Here is a 13,387-nt window from a genome sequence, read left to right on the forward strand (position 1 = left end):
ACGCCAACCAGCAAAGCTACAAAGTCATATGGCCAAATACAACTTTCATATGAGCATAATCTTTGCAGGGAGTTGAGGAAAAAAATCCTTTAAATTGTTCGCTTAACTTTCGACACGCATTTTCAATTTTATGTTTCATATAATTCACTTAACGTGCATGTTGCAGTTGGTCTTTGAGCTAGTTGTCACAACATGACATCTAGTTGTTAGAATCAGGTGCGCTAAAGAAAACATGTAAAATCTGTAAATCCTTCAATGTCACTTCTTCAAGTATGATGGTGACCTATTTGGAGTGACTTTAGTTCTGCCCGCACAAAACTTTGGGACAATTCATACATTGCCAATGCATGCAATCAACTGAACCAAACATGCATGGTAATCCTGTTGATACTTCAATTAACTGCCCCAACCATTTTTTGTGTCCTCCACAATTAGTTCTCTCAGGTACTCTGGTCCAAACACCTTCAGCACGACGCGTGCAAATTACATCGTTGTGTTCTAGCATGTGGTCTCTCCCATTCAAATTTCAGTATCATTGGCACTTGCGGCCTTACCATAAGCAAGCATCCTGGAAGCAGTCGTCCTGTACAACAAAGAAAGAAAGTTTCCTGCCATAGTCCTTGCTCAGCTTGAAGTAGTCATTAGCCTCCTCCACAACATTCACTACGCGCAAGAACAAATCTTTGCTCACCAGAAAGCATCGTCGAAGAAAAATTCTTCATGGTATGGTCGGTTCAATCTGACGTAGTCGGTGTAGAGAAGCCTCGCGCCAGCGAACCTATCCTTAGGAAGAGCTCTCATGCCCTTTTATCGAACCCTTGAAGTCGTACATGCTCCTCTTGCTTTTCCAATTCTTCTAGTTGCTTATCACCATTTCAACATCTTCATTGCCTGATTCCGAAGAATTTATGAACTCTGTGTATATGAACTCATCAAGGTCTGTGTTTTCATACGTATCATTCAATGATAAGTCCATCCGTAACCTAAAAATGACCAAAAGAATTAAAAATTGCTTGGACATTTCATCGAACACATAGAACACGAGGTGTATGTCGGGAGGAGTTGCATGTACCGGGGCGACATCCGGCGGCGGCAAACTTGACAGCATGGACCACGGAGTTATGGGTTGGGGCCTCCAGTGACGACGTTGTGGGTGGGGATGACGACGGAGCAACAATGGTGGCAGAGCTACGGTGACGACTGTGTGAAGAAGAGAAGAGGAAAAGTCAGAGCGGCGCCTGCCATGCTTGGTATGAGATGCCAGTCTGCCCGCATGCTTGGGCGGATAAAAACAGCCAATAAAATGGAAAAAATTGAAAAATGCGAAGAGACTCCATCACTTTCCAGACTCTACAGCACTAGGCCAGCAGCTTACCACCGATCCGTTGCCACCGGCCCTCACCACTCTCCCCCTCCCCTCGCCACGCCGCCACCCACGCCGCCGTGTCGCCTCCCCAAAGATCCCCTCTGAGGGTCGATCGCCAGAACCCCGAATTCCCATCGCCTCCTCGATGGGGTGCGCACAGTCCAAGATCGACCAGGAGGAGGCGGTGTGCCGCTGCCGGGATCGGAAGCGGCTCATGGCTGACGCTGTCCAGGCGCGCAACGCCTTCGCCGCCGCCCATTCGGCTTACACCGTCCTCCTCAAGAGCACCGGTGGCGCGCTCTCGGACTTCGCCCATGGCGAGGCGCCCGACCCCAGCATGATAGCCTCCCATTCCCACCAGGCCGCCGTTGCGGCGGCCGCAGCCGGAGCCTCGGCCTCTGCGCCTCCGCCCCCGACCACCACTACTGTCCTCATCCCTCCCTCCCCCCCGCCCCCGCCCTTCATGGACTTCCCTCATGGTAGCCTCCAGCGCTCCTCGTCAACCCCCAACATCCCCATGCCCGATCCCCGGGCTGCCACCAAGAACCGCGCCCCAGCTAGTGCTGCTATCCAGGAGGATGAGGATGGCGAGGAGGACGGTGGCCATATCATAACTGACAGCGATGATGATGATGATGATGATGATGATGATGATGATGATGATGATGATGATGATGATGATGATGATGATGATGATGATGATGAGGACGATGACAACGACCACGACGACGAGGATCACCACGAGCATGACGATTTCAGAATGGATGATACGGTGCACGGACATCCGCCAAAGAGAGGGGTGATGGAAAGTATGGGATCTTCTCCAGTGCCACCACCGCCACCACCGCAGCTAAACCCATCCCCAATAACGCCTGCGTCTGCGACACCACCGCCCCCCATGCCGGAGGCTCAAATGGCTACCTGGGACTACTTCTTCGGTCCAACCCCCACACCACCGCCCACCCTGGAGCAGCAAACTGATGATACTTGGATGGATAGGCGGGAGAAGGAGTCAGTGCCAGTGATGAATCCAGCTGTTGGTGAGGCATCTGCACCATCACGTGGTGCTGAGGAGTGGGCGGAGCGGCCACCACAGACAGCACTGGAGAAGGCGAAGGCCATCGATGCAGCAAACCTTCCCCCGTCGAAGCCGATTGTTAGGAAGCCACCCAAGGCACCTGGCCTGCAACCAGAAGTACACCACCAGCATGCCTCGTCCATGGGCTCAGTTGAGACCTGGAAAGGGAAGATTATGATGGTGTCTGCCAGCTTACTGCAGATTATTGCTCAGCTTGATGATAACTTTCTCAAGTCTTCGGAGAGTGCACATGATGTGTCAAAAAAGCTTGAGGCCACACGGATGCATTACCACTCCAACCATGCTGACAGTCGAGGCAAGTGTGTCTTGTTTCTTTTGAATGGAAACTGTAGGGGAGGTCCCCACAGTAATCCTTGGTTTTGAATCCTGAGCAATCAGTCCGCACCCATTGTGCTAGACAATCACCGTGCCACAGATCGTTAGTTTTGGAAACAAGAAAACAATTAACATTTATGAATCAATCGATGTTCTTTTGGTATAGATAAAAGTGGAAACTGAAGTTCTGCCCCGTGCCAGATTAGTTTAACAACCCAGTACCCCAGACCAGCTCTATTTTCTAAACTAGGGCGTATGTAGTGTACTTCCCTTTGATGCCATTTTCCCTTTTATTTTGTTGTCATAGCACCTTTGCAAATTTGTAAACTGCATGTTGTAATGCTTTGTTGTCTTGGTGCTCACAAACACAGCTGCAAGATTATTTTTGTACTTGTCTTGGGTGCTAAATTTACTGTAAGGTTACCATCATTTGTTGCTTTTGTCTCTAGCTTCATTTCAGATAACTTAGAAATATCGGCTGTGGTCCACCAGCAGCTAGTTTTCTGGTTTACTGAATTCCAAGTTTAAACTTCTCAATTTTTCGGTGCGTGCAGTGTGGTACTGAATTTACTCTTCTTTACGATCCCTGGATATTTTCAGGACATATTGATCATTCTACGAAAATCATGCATGTTATCACATGGAATCGCTCCTTCAAGAATTTACCGGACCAAGAGGATTTAGGTGTTAATTTCGAGATTGATGAACGATTCGAAACTCATGCCACAGTTCTCGACCGGATGCTTGCCTGGGAGAAAAAATTGTATGATGAAGTGAAGGTAATGTCTATTAAAGTACTTTCTTGGAATAGCTTTGCTAGGATATTTTTTTTTGGTTTATCCATGTCCCATTTCATTGTTAGAATATTAGTGCATTTGTCCTAGCCGCTATGTGGTGATATTTTGAAACCCGTAGTGAACAGTGAACACCTCTGCAGCTAAATCCCTACTATTAGCCAAATTTTTAACCGTGGAACATAAATTTTGTTATCTCAAACACCAGTTTTGCTACCTTTTGTTTTTCGTGTTGCACTATACATCTTACTGTTGCATCAGGGTCAATATTTTCTAAAATGTTCCATTTATCAGGGTGTGTAATTAACCGTTCTTATACAGGTTGCTTGCCAAAGATCCTATCATTGGGAAGATACTCCCTCCAAATCCAAATTTAGTCTGTTCGGGTGTTGGCTGGTCTGTGAGCCACTTTGATTGCTAATTGCTACTAAAATATGTTGTTGTAAAGCTGCAAACATCATGTATTATGAAAGTAGATTCAAGATGAAATGTAGTAATGTAGGACTATGGATTTGCATTTAGGGGGGATTACAAATGCAGTGATAAGTCAATCCTTGTTAGTAGGAGCAATGAGTGTAGACCAAACTGTCTCGTTCACATTCTTGACCTGTGGTTTATTTTAGTGCTCTTTCCATGTGAAATCGTCAGCAATTGTTCTTTTGTCATGTTTGTTGTTTCAGTCTCTGATTTTGTTGCCTGATCTGCTTTATGAATGTGCCAAACCAGGCAGGGGAACTTATGAAAATTGATTATCAAAAGAAGGTTGATCTACTGCATAAACAAAAGAAACGTGGTGTTAAACTTGAAACCCTTGAGAAGACAAAGGCCGCCGTTAGCCACTTGCACACAAGGTACATAGTGGATATGCAATCCATGGATTCAACAGTTTCAGAAATAAATCGTCTACGTGATAAACAGCTATACCCGAAGTTAGTGGACCTTGTCGATGGGTGAGCATTCTTTGACTTACGAAAATTGTTTGGAAATGAATTATGTCATTTTCTATTTTATGCCAATTTGGTTTCTACCGTTCAGGAGCAATTAATTGTGTCAATGATATATACTTTGTCTATGTGCGGCTCCTTCTCATAATCTTATCCATCTGCTGACTAAGCTACCTGATTGTCCTTGCTAATATGATGAACTATAGGTATATCTATTTGTGTGGAGATCGATTTAACAAGGCTAAAATATGCATTGCTACAGTCTAATAATGTAAAGTAAAGGGAATATGCTGCCACATAAATACTCTCCTAGCCTTGATTGACCTTGCTGTTTCAACAGGCAGTTAAATTCGCGCTTCAGTCCACAGTTTCATAGTTTTTGCTTATATATAGCATTTTGCAATTGAAAACGATAAGTAAAATTATCCAAGGCCTGTCCTAGTGAACACTGTATCAAATGGACCCCCTTGGGCCCCGGTGTGGGCCAGCACACCCAAGACGACACATCACTGACTATGGAGGAAACTTTCCATAGGACATAGAAGGAAATCCTATAGAACATGAAGGAGAAGCTCCAATGTATTGGGTACCGATATGGATCCGACTCCTACCCCTATATGCCTGACGCACTGACATTAGTTCTCCATACCAGCCCTATATAAGGGCCAAAGGGACACATGAAGAGGGGATCCACACCTTTCAGATAGCCTATAACCTTTACACCGCGTAGGGACCTCGACATTCCCGTCGAGACCTAGTTCCATCTTATTGGCTTCCCCTAATTCGCCGAGTACTCCCTGATATTGTATCCATTGTACTGACCACATATTTTAAAAAAGAGAGGGCCAGGCAGGAAGTGGAGCTTTTACCAACATAGGGGGCCTGAACTGGGTAAATCACGTGTCCCCTTTTATCGTGACGGTCCCATGACTACAAATCCATGTACTAGTTCTAGTACCGCCGTTAGAATCTGATGGAAAATCCTTTGACAACTGGTGTGACGATATCACATCGGGTCTATGGCTCCGTCCTTATCACTGGATAGCAAATCATCGCAATCGGCAGGCAACCACTGACAAACGTGGAAGAGAAGCTCGGGGGCTTGGTGAACGACGGATTACCTGTCGCCTTCTTGTTCAATGAGAAAGTAAGCGACAAGGAACCTGTTTGGAAATTTGTCCTGTAAATTTTGCTGCCAAAGAAGAGAAGGTTTCTCGCTAACTTTGCAAGGAGGACCTCTACAAAATTGATGGCGATTGCCAAGGCGAATGGCCTTCAGAGACACCATCTCAATGGCACAACATTGCCCGACATGTGTATGAAGACGTAATCAGTTCATTGGTCACTTGTGGGATGCCAGGACAATGGAAAAAAGAGTGCTCAACACAAGGGGTCCCGTTGGCTATTCCAACACTAACGAAAGTGCACTAGCATGGAGAAACAAAATGGTGCAGAAGGTTGAGAGAAGGCAGCCTTTGTGTATGGTGCAAGTTCCACCAAATGCATAATCATGGAATCACAGCTTGTCGTTGCATCAAGGAGATCTGCGGAATCGTTGGGGGACGGCTGAACAGAGGAGGATCACGGTTTGGACGCTTCAATGGAATGGTGGCTGAAGGATTCGTGCCAGAAGGAAGTAGGTCGTGCAAGAAGGAAGAAAGAGGTCAGACAGGAGCAAGTGCAACGACAAAGGCAACTCCAAAAAAAGAAAACATGACAAAGACCAACACCGTACCTTGACGGAGGCAAGAGGTGATCTAGGAGATCATCTTCAAAAGGCAATGATAACGACATGCGTGATCCAACTATCAATCCCTGAGGAACAATCAAGTGCGGGCTGGGGATTCCACCTCACCTGGACCCATGGTACCAGGGAGTATTTTGTTTTCATCAGATGGTTGAAGAAATAAGCAAAGAAGCCCTCACTTGGAAAGATGACGACACCATGCCTCACGCCATGCCATGTGAAATTAAATCACAAAAACTTAGGTGAGGTTTTGTTGGAGGAAACATCCTAGAGTCCCATGGCTCAAAGATGAGCCGTTAGATAAAAGGAGAGCAGCGCCATATCATGGACGGGATTTTGGATGGACCTTGCCAAGAAGTATGACTGGAAGGACAATTCCTCATCATAACGAGAATAGGAAACACAGACTTGCGAAGGGTATTACCATTGGTTTGTAGCAAGTACAACTTGATAACCATGGAGACACTCAGAAGGATGGGAATTCGACCCGCAAGAATTGGGTCAGCGGTGATGCCCCTAGCAGGAAGAACATATCGACCAAAGGGGTACATCGGTTTCTCTTTCTACATAGACCACAGGAAATCATCGCACGAAATGGAGCATCTTCGTAGTTGTGGACTTGAGATGCGCTCCAATATGGTGTTGGGATTGCATCTCCTATAGATGTTTGAAACCTGCGTCTATCACGACAAGAAGATGATGGTTTCTCTTGGACCTTTACCGATTATGATCAAGGAAACAAAGAAGACATGATGTAGGACCAAGTCCTTGGGTGGGCCAATCTTCACGAATTGGAGGTGGATTTGAAGAACACCAAGAACATGAGGAAAATCACGAGGAATCACAAGTAAATCCAACACAAATCAACACACAAGTTTCAACACAAGATACACATGGATAAATACTTGATCCAAATCATCCACAAGAGAGAGATGGAACAAGCTAGGAGTCTTCCCCAAGTCCTAAGGCAAGGGGGCTTGATGTTTCAAGGAAGCCTTCTTCTACACAGGTGGAGGTCTTGATATTCCTAGAGGAATTTTCTCCCTTAGGATGTCTTGCACTCCTATGGAGTCTTCCACTCAAGAGGAGGCCTTGATCCCACTAGGGGAGACAGATCCCACAAAGGGGAGGTACATGAGCTAAAGTTCTAATGTTTAGCCTTTTCTTAGTTAACCCTAGATCCGAGGTATGGGAGAGGTATATATAGTCCTATGCATGAAGGGGCAAGCAAGGAGCAGAAAGGGAATGCTACATGGGCAAAGACCAATAGCTGCATGTAGGCATGCCAGTGCAATGGGTGGGGGGAGGGTGGGGGTGGGGGTGCCGTGTGCACGGGGGTCCAGAGGCTGCTGACCTTCGTGGTGACTCTTGTCGATGCTTTCGGAATCCGGCCTTGTGTCTTCACGTTTCCTTCTCTGCTTCCATGCTTTCCTTGCGGATGGTGTGGTGCTCGCTTGTGCACGACCTCCTCCATTGCACGTTTGTTATTCGGCTCAAACCTATAGGTGTGAATGGTAGGGAGGTCAAGTTTTTTTTTATCCTCGGGAGAGTGAAGTAGACACGCGTAAAGGAGAAGATTCACCTTTATATATATGATGTGGGAGATGCACGTGTCTCTTGATGATGGGGCACTTGGCATGGTGATCTGTGGGATGCTCTGCATCTCATCACGTACCCAAACACAACTCCCGTGGGCTTAAGAGGACAAACAAAATCAAAATGAGAGTAGAGACTCGCCCAGTTCAACATGAGGACAAACTGCTCCTACAAGCGAGATTAGCAACAGGGTCAACAACGCATCCTGCCCAAAGATATGGCACAGAAGGGAGAAAGTAAAACCCATGTATCCGTGTGTATGTTCGTGACGGCATAGACCGATTCCCTTGTAAACCCACAACGGTATGATGGCAACTACTACAAGCCGCTCACGCTTAGGACATAACTTTATTCCCAAGGTAATCATGTAGGGCTAGCTTAGCCATATCTTATTCATCATGTATGGTGTTATTAACAATAACATCGAGAGTTGGATGACGTATCCATTAAAATACTTCCCCATAAGGGGACATAGCTAAACCAAAAAACCCAAATGTACCATCGATGCTACTACTGAAAAGGGAAGGAAAAACATGAAGGGATTCTAAGAGCAATTACCCCGGACTACTGAAAAGGGAAGGAAAAACATGAAGGGATTCTAAGAGCAATTACCCCGGACTAGAGGAAGACAATGCCATCAGTTGGGCACTTGCGAATCATGGGATGGACCCTCTGCGACAATGACTATCCGCCATGTAGCCCTCTTCTGTCGCTTTGTAGGAGGATGCCCCGTGACCTCCCTATGCGACCTCCCTATCCATGGGAGACCGTGCTCTACCTTCACTAGGGCAAAAAGGAACAATGACCAGAGAGATAGGATATTCATAATCTAGTATCAATGCTAGAAGGAAAATGGGGAAAATATAAGGACAAGTTTGATCCAAGAAAAGTGAAAAGTGATTCATGAAACTAAAAGATGGTAACATACCGACAGTCGATTCTCGGGTTCCTCCGGTGAGTGGTGAGCGATCGACAAGGGCCTAGGCGTACTAGGGGAGGTCCACTCCCAGGAATCTCCCACAAAGAGATTAGTAAGACAGTCACTCACCTCCTCATCCTCCCAGGTGAAAGGATCTAGGAGGCAAAATCAAAGAAAATTCAAGTAAGAAGAGAAGATGTGAAGAACACACATTAAATGGAAAGTTACTAGATAGTCACCATTGAGCTCCTATACGATCTATTGTCCATTTTGGTAATCCCTGGAAGGAAGAGGACGAGATCTCAGCGGGCACTGACCACGACAGGTGAAGTCATCGGTCAAATTCGCGCTCGTCATCTCACCTCCCCACCTCCATGAAGCTCGTAGGCGTCGCTGCAAAGAGACAACAACTTGCCATCTGCCAGAGGCTCAGATATTGCTATGTAGAAGTTAATGAAGGCAGGGTCGCTGAAAGTTCTCTCCACTTAAATCCAACATGACCGACAATCAGCCTTAGCACCGCCCGTGGCTCCAATAGGAGTGGAGACCTGTAGTTGTTGCGAGGGCGAACGACACAACAACAAAGGCCCAGAGAGTACCATTGATCTATGGAAGACATGTAGAAGTGACTTAAAAACAATGCCACATCCGGCAACGCCCCAAATATCGCAAAGATGTGTGGAGACTGCATGATACAAGAAGGAATCCGACGTCAGGTTTAGCATAGCAATCCCATAGAAGAAATGTGACATCAAAACAACGCCACATCTGGCAGCGCCCCAAAATATTTTATGGAGACAAAATATTGCATAAATGCGCCCCAAAATACTGCATGATACAAGAAGGAAACAAGCGTCAAGCTCACCAGAGCAATGCCATAGAAGAAAAGTAAGCCCCGCATGAAGACGGAAATAGGTAGACCGATGCCGCATCGTAAGGAATCCGCCACCACCACCGTCTTGTTTGGACAAGGCAATGGACAACTCAACCAGAGGCAGGAGCATGGAAGATGAGATCACATGGGAGGCTTTCCATGTCCTGGAGATCCCTTATCGATCCCTCATCACCGGCTCATCAAGCGTAGGTAACGGTCAATGAGGTTCACAATTGGAGAAGCTCGCAGAAGAGCAAACGGGAAGTTGAAAAGGTCATAGTGATAGGAAAGGAGGAAGAATGTCCTATCTCTACAACAAAAAACAAAAAACTCTAGAGAACATGGCACAGGAACAGGGGCATGCCACTGTTCAAAATTCTGGAGATCGTCGGATTGTGGCCCAAGGAAAGAGGAAGTGTCAAATCAACAACGTTACATTGTCAAGCATCATTACATTGTCATTTCTAATTATCACTGATCCGGCACGCCAAAGCCTATCACCACGACACGTGGCCATAAGATGGAATCTTAGTCGTTAAAGGACGCGAGTCGTTAAAGGACGCGACTGCAACTGACATCGACTACGCGCCCATGACAAAGAGGATCAACTCTTGACAAAGCAAAGCAAAGCTGACTACTCATTAATGACAACTAGAAGGGGAGGGGAATGAGCACCCAACAATTATCAAGTGCGACTGCCAACACGCAACAAGGATTACGGAGAAAACTATAGAGGACTCCTCGATCGAACAAGGAGGTGACAAGACGGCTGCAAGTATCTACATCAACCTTACTCCAAATTCTATTCCGAATACTGATGGGGTCTTGTTGATGATAAGTAAAATTATCCAAAGCCTGGCGGAGTCAACCACCATATCAATGGACCCCCCCCCCCCCCCCCCCCCCCCCCCCCCCCGGCCTAGCTATGGGCAGCTACGGGCGAGCGCTCCCAAGACGACACATCACCGTCCATGGAAGCAACTTTCCAGATAACATAGAAGGAAATCCTATAGAACACAAAGGAAAGGGTACCCAGTACGAGCCCGACTCCTACCCCTATACCGCTATACGCCTGATGTGGGGTTCTCCTTACCTGTGCTATACAAGGGCCAGACAGAAGGACACATGAAGAGGGGGTCAGTGCCTTTCAGCTAGCCTAGAACCTTTACACCACATGGAGATCTCAACGCTTCCCGTCGAGACCTAGTTCCATCTTGTCAAGTTCCCCTAACTCGCCGAGTACCCCTGATATTGTAATCCTTTGTGCTCACCACATATTATATAAGAAAGGAGAGAAAGAGAGAGCAAGGCAGTAATTAGGCCTGTTACCCACATTGGGTACAGGTAACCTGCTGTGACATTTTCACAACTACAAATCAACGTACTTGTTCTAGTACCGTTGTTAGGATCCTACAAAAAAGAATTCTTGGACACCACCTATTTGTTTGTTACCATTAATTTATTTAGCATTTCATTTACTTGCAGCACACCAGGAAAGTACCTCCCACATCTGACACGAACCACTGAAGAAACCACAAAAAGGCAAAAGAAGTTTACCCTCGCCTCTCACATGCAAAGGAAGACTGAGAAAAAACCCTTCCCCTATAATGGCCAACAAACTATCAAGAGGAAGAAAGCTTTTGTCGTTATCTTCAGAAGATCCACCATATATATATGTCTTCGTACCCATATACTGTTCAATTTTGGGCATGGTTTGCTATTAAGCACTTGTTTTCCAAATATATCTGTCAATGCATCCAATTCATTGCCAGGACAGCCGGACCATATTTTGTGCAACGATTGGAGAAGTTAGTAAAAATTCCATGATCCAGTTGTCTAGGTGCTTGTAGGCAGGAGAAAATTTGTACTAGTCGGTGGATCTTTTTTCCCCTAATTCAAAAGTAGCCAGCTATTTTTTGGAGACAAGGTACAATAACAGATAGCGAAATTCATGATAAAATAAGAATCGCCATCATGGGTAATAAAGGAGTTTGTAATGTTTTAATAATTTGTTCTTATTAAATGAGATCATACCTTTCTTGTGATATAGTGCTTGTTATCTTAGCTTGCATCTAAGCTTTCCAGCTCTCTTTGTTTAGCATTTCTCTTCAAGTTGATATAATGTCTTGTGCAGCATGGCAAAAATGTGGAGTTCTATGCACCGTCATCACAAGAGCCAGTTTTTGATCATATCGGGGATCAGAGCTTTTGAGGTACCGCCTGTTCCAAGGGAGACAACTGATTTGCATTATAAGCAGACCTGTGAGCTACGTGACATTGTCAGGGAGTGGCATATGCAGTTTGACAAACTTATGGACCATCAGAAAGGGTACATCAGAGCACTCAATGCATGGTTGAAGCTTAATCTCATCTCCATCGAGAGCAATCTGAAGGAGAAGGTATCCTCCCCTCCAAGGCAGGTGGAACCACCTATCAAGAATCTGCTATATGCCTGGCACGACCAGCTTGAGAGGCTTCCCGTCGAACTTGCCAAAACTGCCATTAAAAGCTTTACTGAAGTCATAAGCAATATTGTACTGCTTCAGGAAGAGGAGGTCAGCCTAAGGCGGAGGTGTGAGGAAACTCGCAGGGATCTTGACCGTAAGAAGGCACAGTTTGAAGACTGGCATCGTAGGTACACAGAAAGAAAGGCATCCCAGGGTGAGGAAGCTAACCCCGAAGCAGCCAATACTCCAAGCCTAGATCATGTCAACGAGAGGAGAATAGCCATTGAGGAAGTAGAAATCAGGCTGAAGGAAGAGGAGAAGCTCCACCTTAGGCTTGTGAGGCAGGTGAGGGAGAAGACGCTGGCAAACCTCCGGATGCACCTGCCAGAGCTCTTCAGAAACATGGCGGACTTTTCGTTCTTCTGCCATGACATGTACAGTAGCTTGAGAAAATCTGCAGTGCTGCCAATGCTCAGAGACGAGGTTCAAGGTTGATGGCTTGTGCGTGTTAGTGTTACTGTAATTGACCTGCCACCAGAGGCAGGCAAATATTATTTTGGTTGTAGGGAGTAGTTGTTTGCTGGCATTAGGCCGCTCTGAATATGTATGTTCCAAGTGCACTGTAGAGGTCAGCCAGCAAAATTGAGATCATCCCCTGATACCATCAATCATTTATCATGTCATATGGTCATTGAGGAAGTGGTTTAATTGCACTTCTTTGATCCGAGCCCTTACCCTTTGATAGCACCTTGCGTGTTCTGATATTTTCATAAGCACTTTTTGGACATGGGTGGAAACTTTGATGACCTGAGTACACCAGTTTACGTAAAACCTGGCATTCTGAGGACTGGAAATGGTTTCGCCTTGTATTATTGTCACCAAGGATAAAGGAATCATAAACTTGTTTGATAAAGGAATAATAAACTTGTTTGTCTCGGTGATGAGCCGGATGCTTTATTAGGGGAATATTGTTGAACGTTATATGTTGTTCAACTTTGCTTTATTTCCTGATATGACGAGGGAGTATGATGTTGGGTAGAGACACTACGTGGCCCGATCTTTACGAATTAGAGATGGATTTGAGGAGAAACACGATGAACCCGAGAGGAATCATAAAGGAAAGCACACATATCGATACACATAGATACAAATAGAGATATACATAGATAGATCCATAATTCAAATCATCTGAAGATAGATAGAACAAGATAGGGTTCTTCCCCAAGTCTTAGAACAAGGAGGGCTTGATGATTCTACCATGGTTCTCCAAAGAGGCCTTGATAAAC

General features: G+C 45.7%; 1 protein-coding gene across 3 annotated transcripts; it reads left to right on the forward strand.

Annotated features, from left to right (window-relative positions):
- The first annotated feature begins 1,315 nt into the window (after positions 1-1,315).
- On the forward strand, positions 1,316-12,818 carry LOC123069911 (protein ALTERED PHOSPHATE STARVATION RESPONSE 1). Of its 3 annotated transcripts, none has more exons than XM_044492881.1 (4): positions 1,316-2,760; positions 3,381-3,559; positions 4,301-4,524; positions 11,140-11,699. In XM_044492881.1, the coding sequence occupies exons 1-4, from the start codon at positions 1,512-1,514 to the stop codon at positions 11,465-11,467; spliced, it is 1,980 nt and encodes a 659-aa protein (XP_044348816.1). In that variant the 5' UTR covers positions 1,316-1,511; the 3' UTR covers positions 11,468-11,699. The 3 variants fall into 3 exon arrangements, with proteins under 3 accessions (XP_044348816.1, XP_044348815.1, XP_044348814.1); XM_044492880.1 differs by lacking the exon at positions 11,140-11,699 and adding an exon at positions 11,789-12,818 and having other exon boundaries at positions 1,319-2,760; positions 4,301-4,425; XM_044492879.1 differs by lacking the exon at positions 11,140-11,699 and adding an exon at positions 11,789-12,818 and having other exon boundaries at positions 1,323-2,760.
- Positions 12,819-13,387: the final 569 nt, after the last annotated feature.

The sequence above is a fragment of the Triticum aestivum genome, chromosome 3B, assembly GCF_018294505.1.
Source record: "Triticum aestivum cultivar Chinese Spring chromosome 3B, IWGSC CS RefSeq v2.1, whole genome shotgun sequence".
Taxonomy (NCBI): domain Eukaryota; kingdom Viridiplantae; phylum Streptophyta; class Magnoliopsida; order Poales; family Poaceae; genus Triticum; species Triticum aestivum.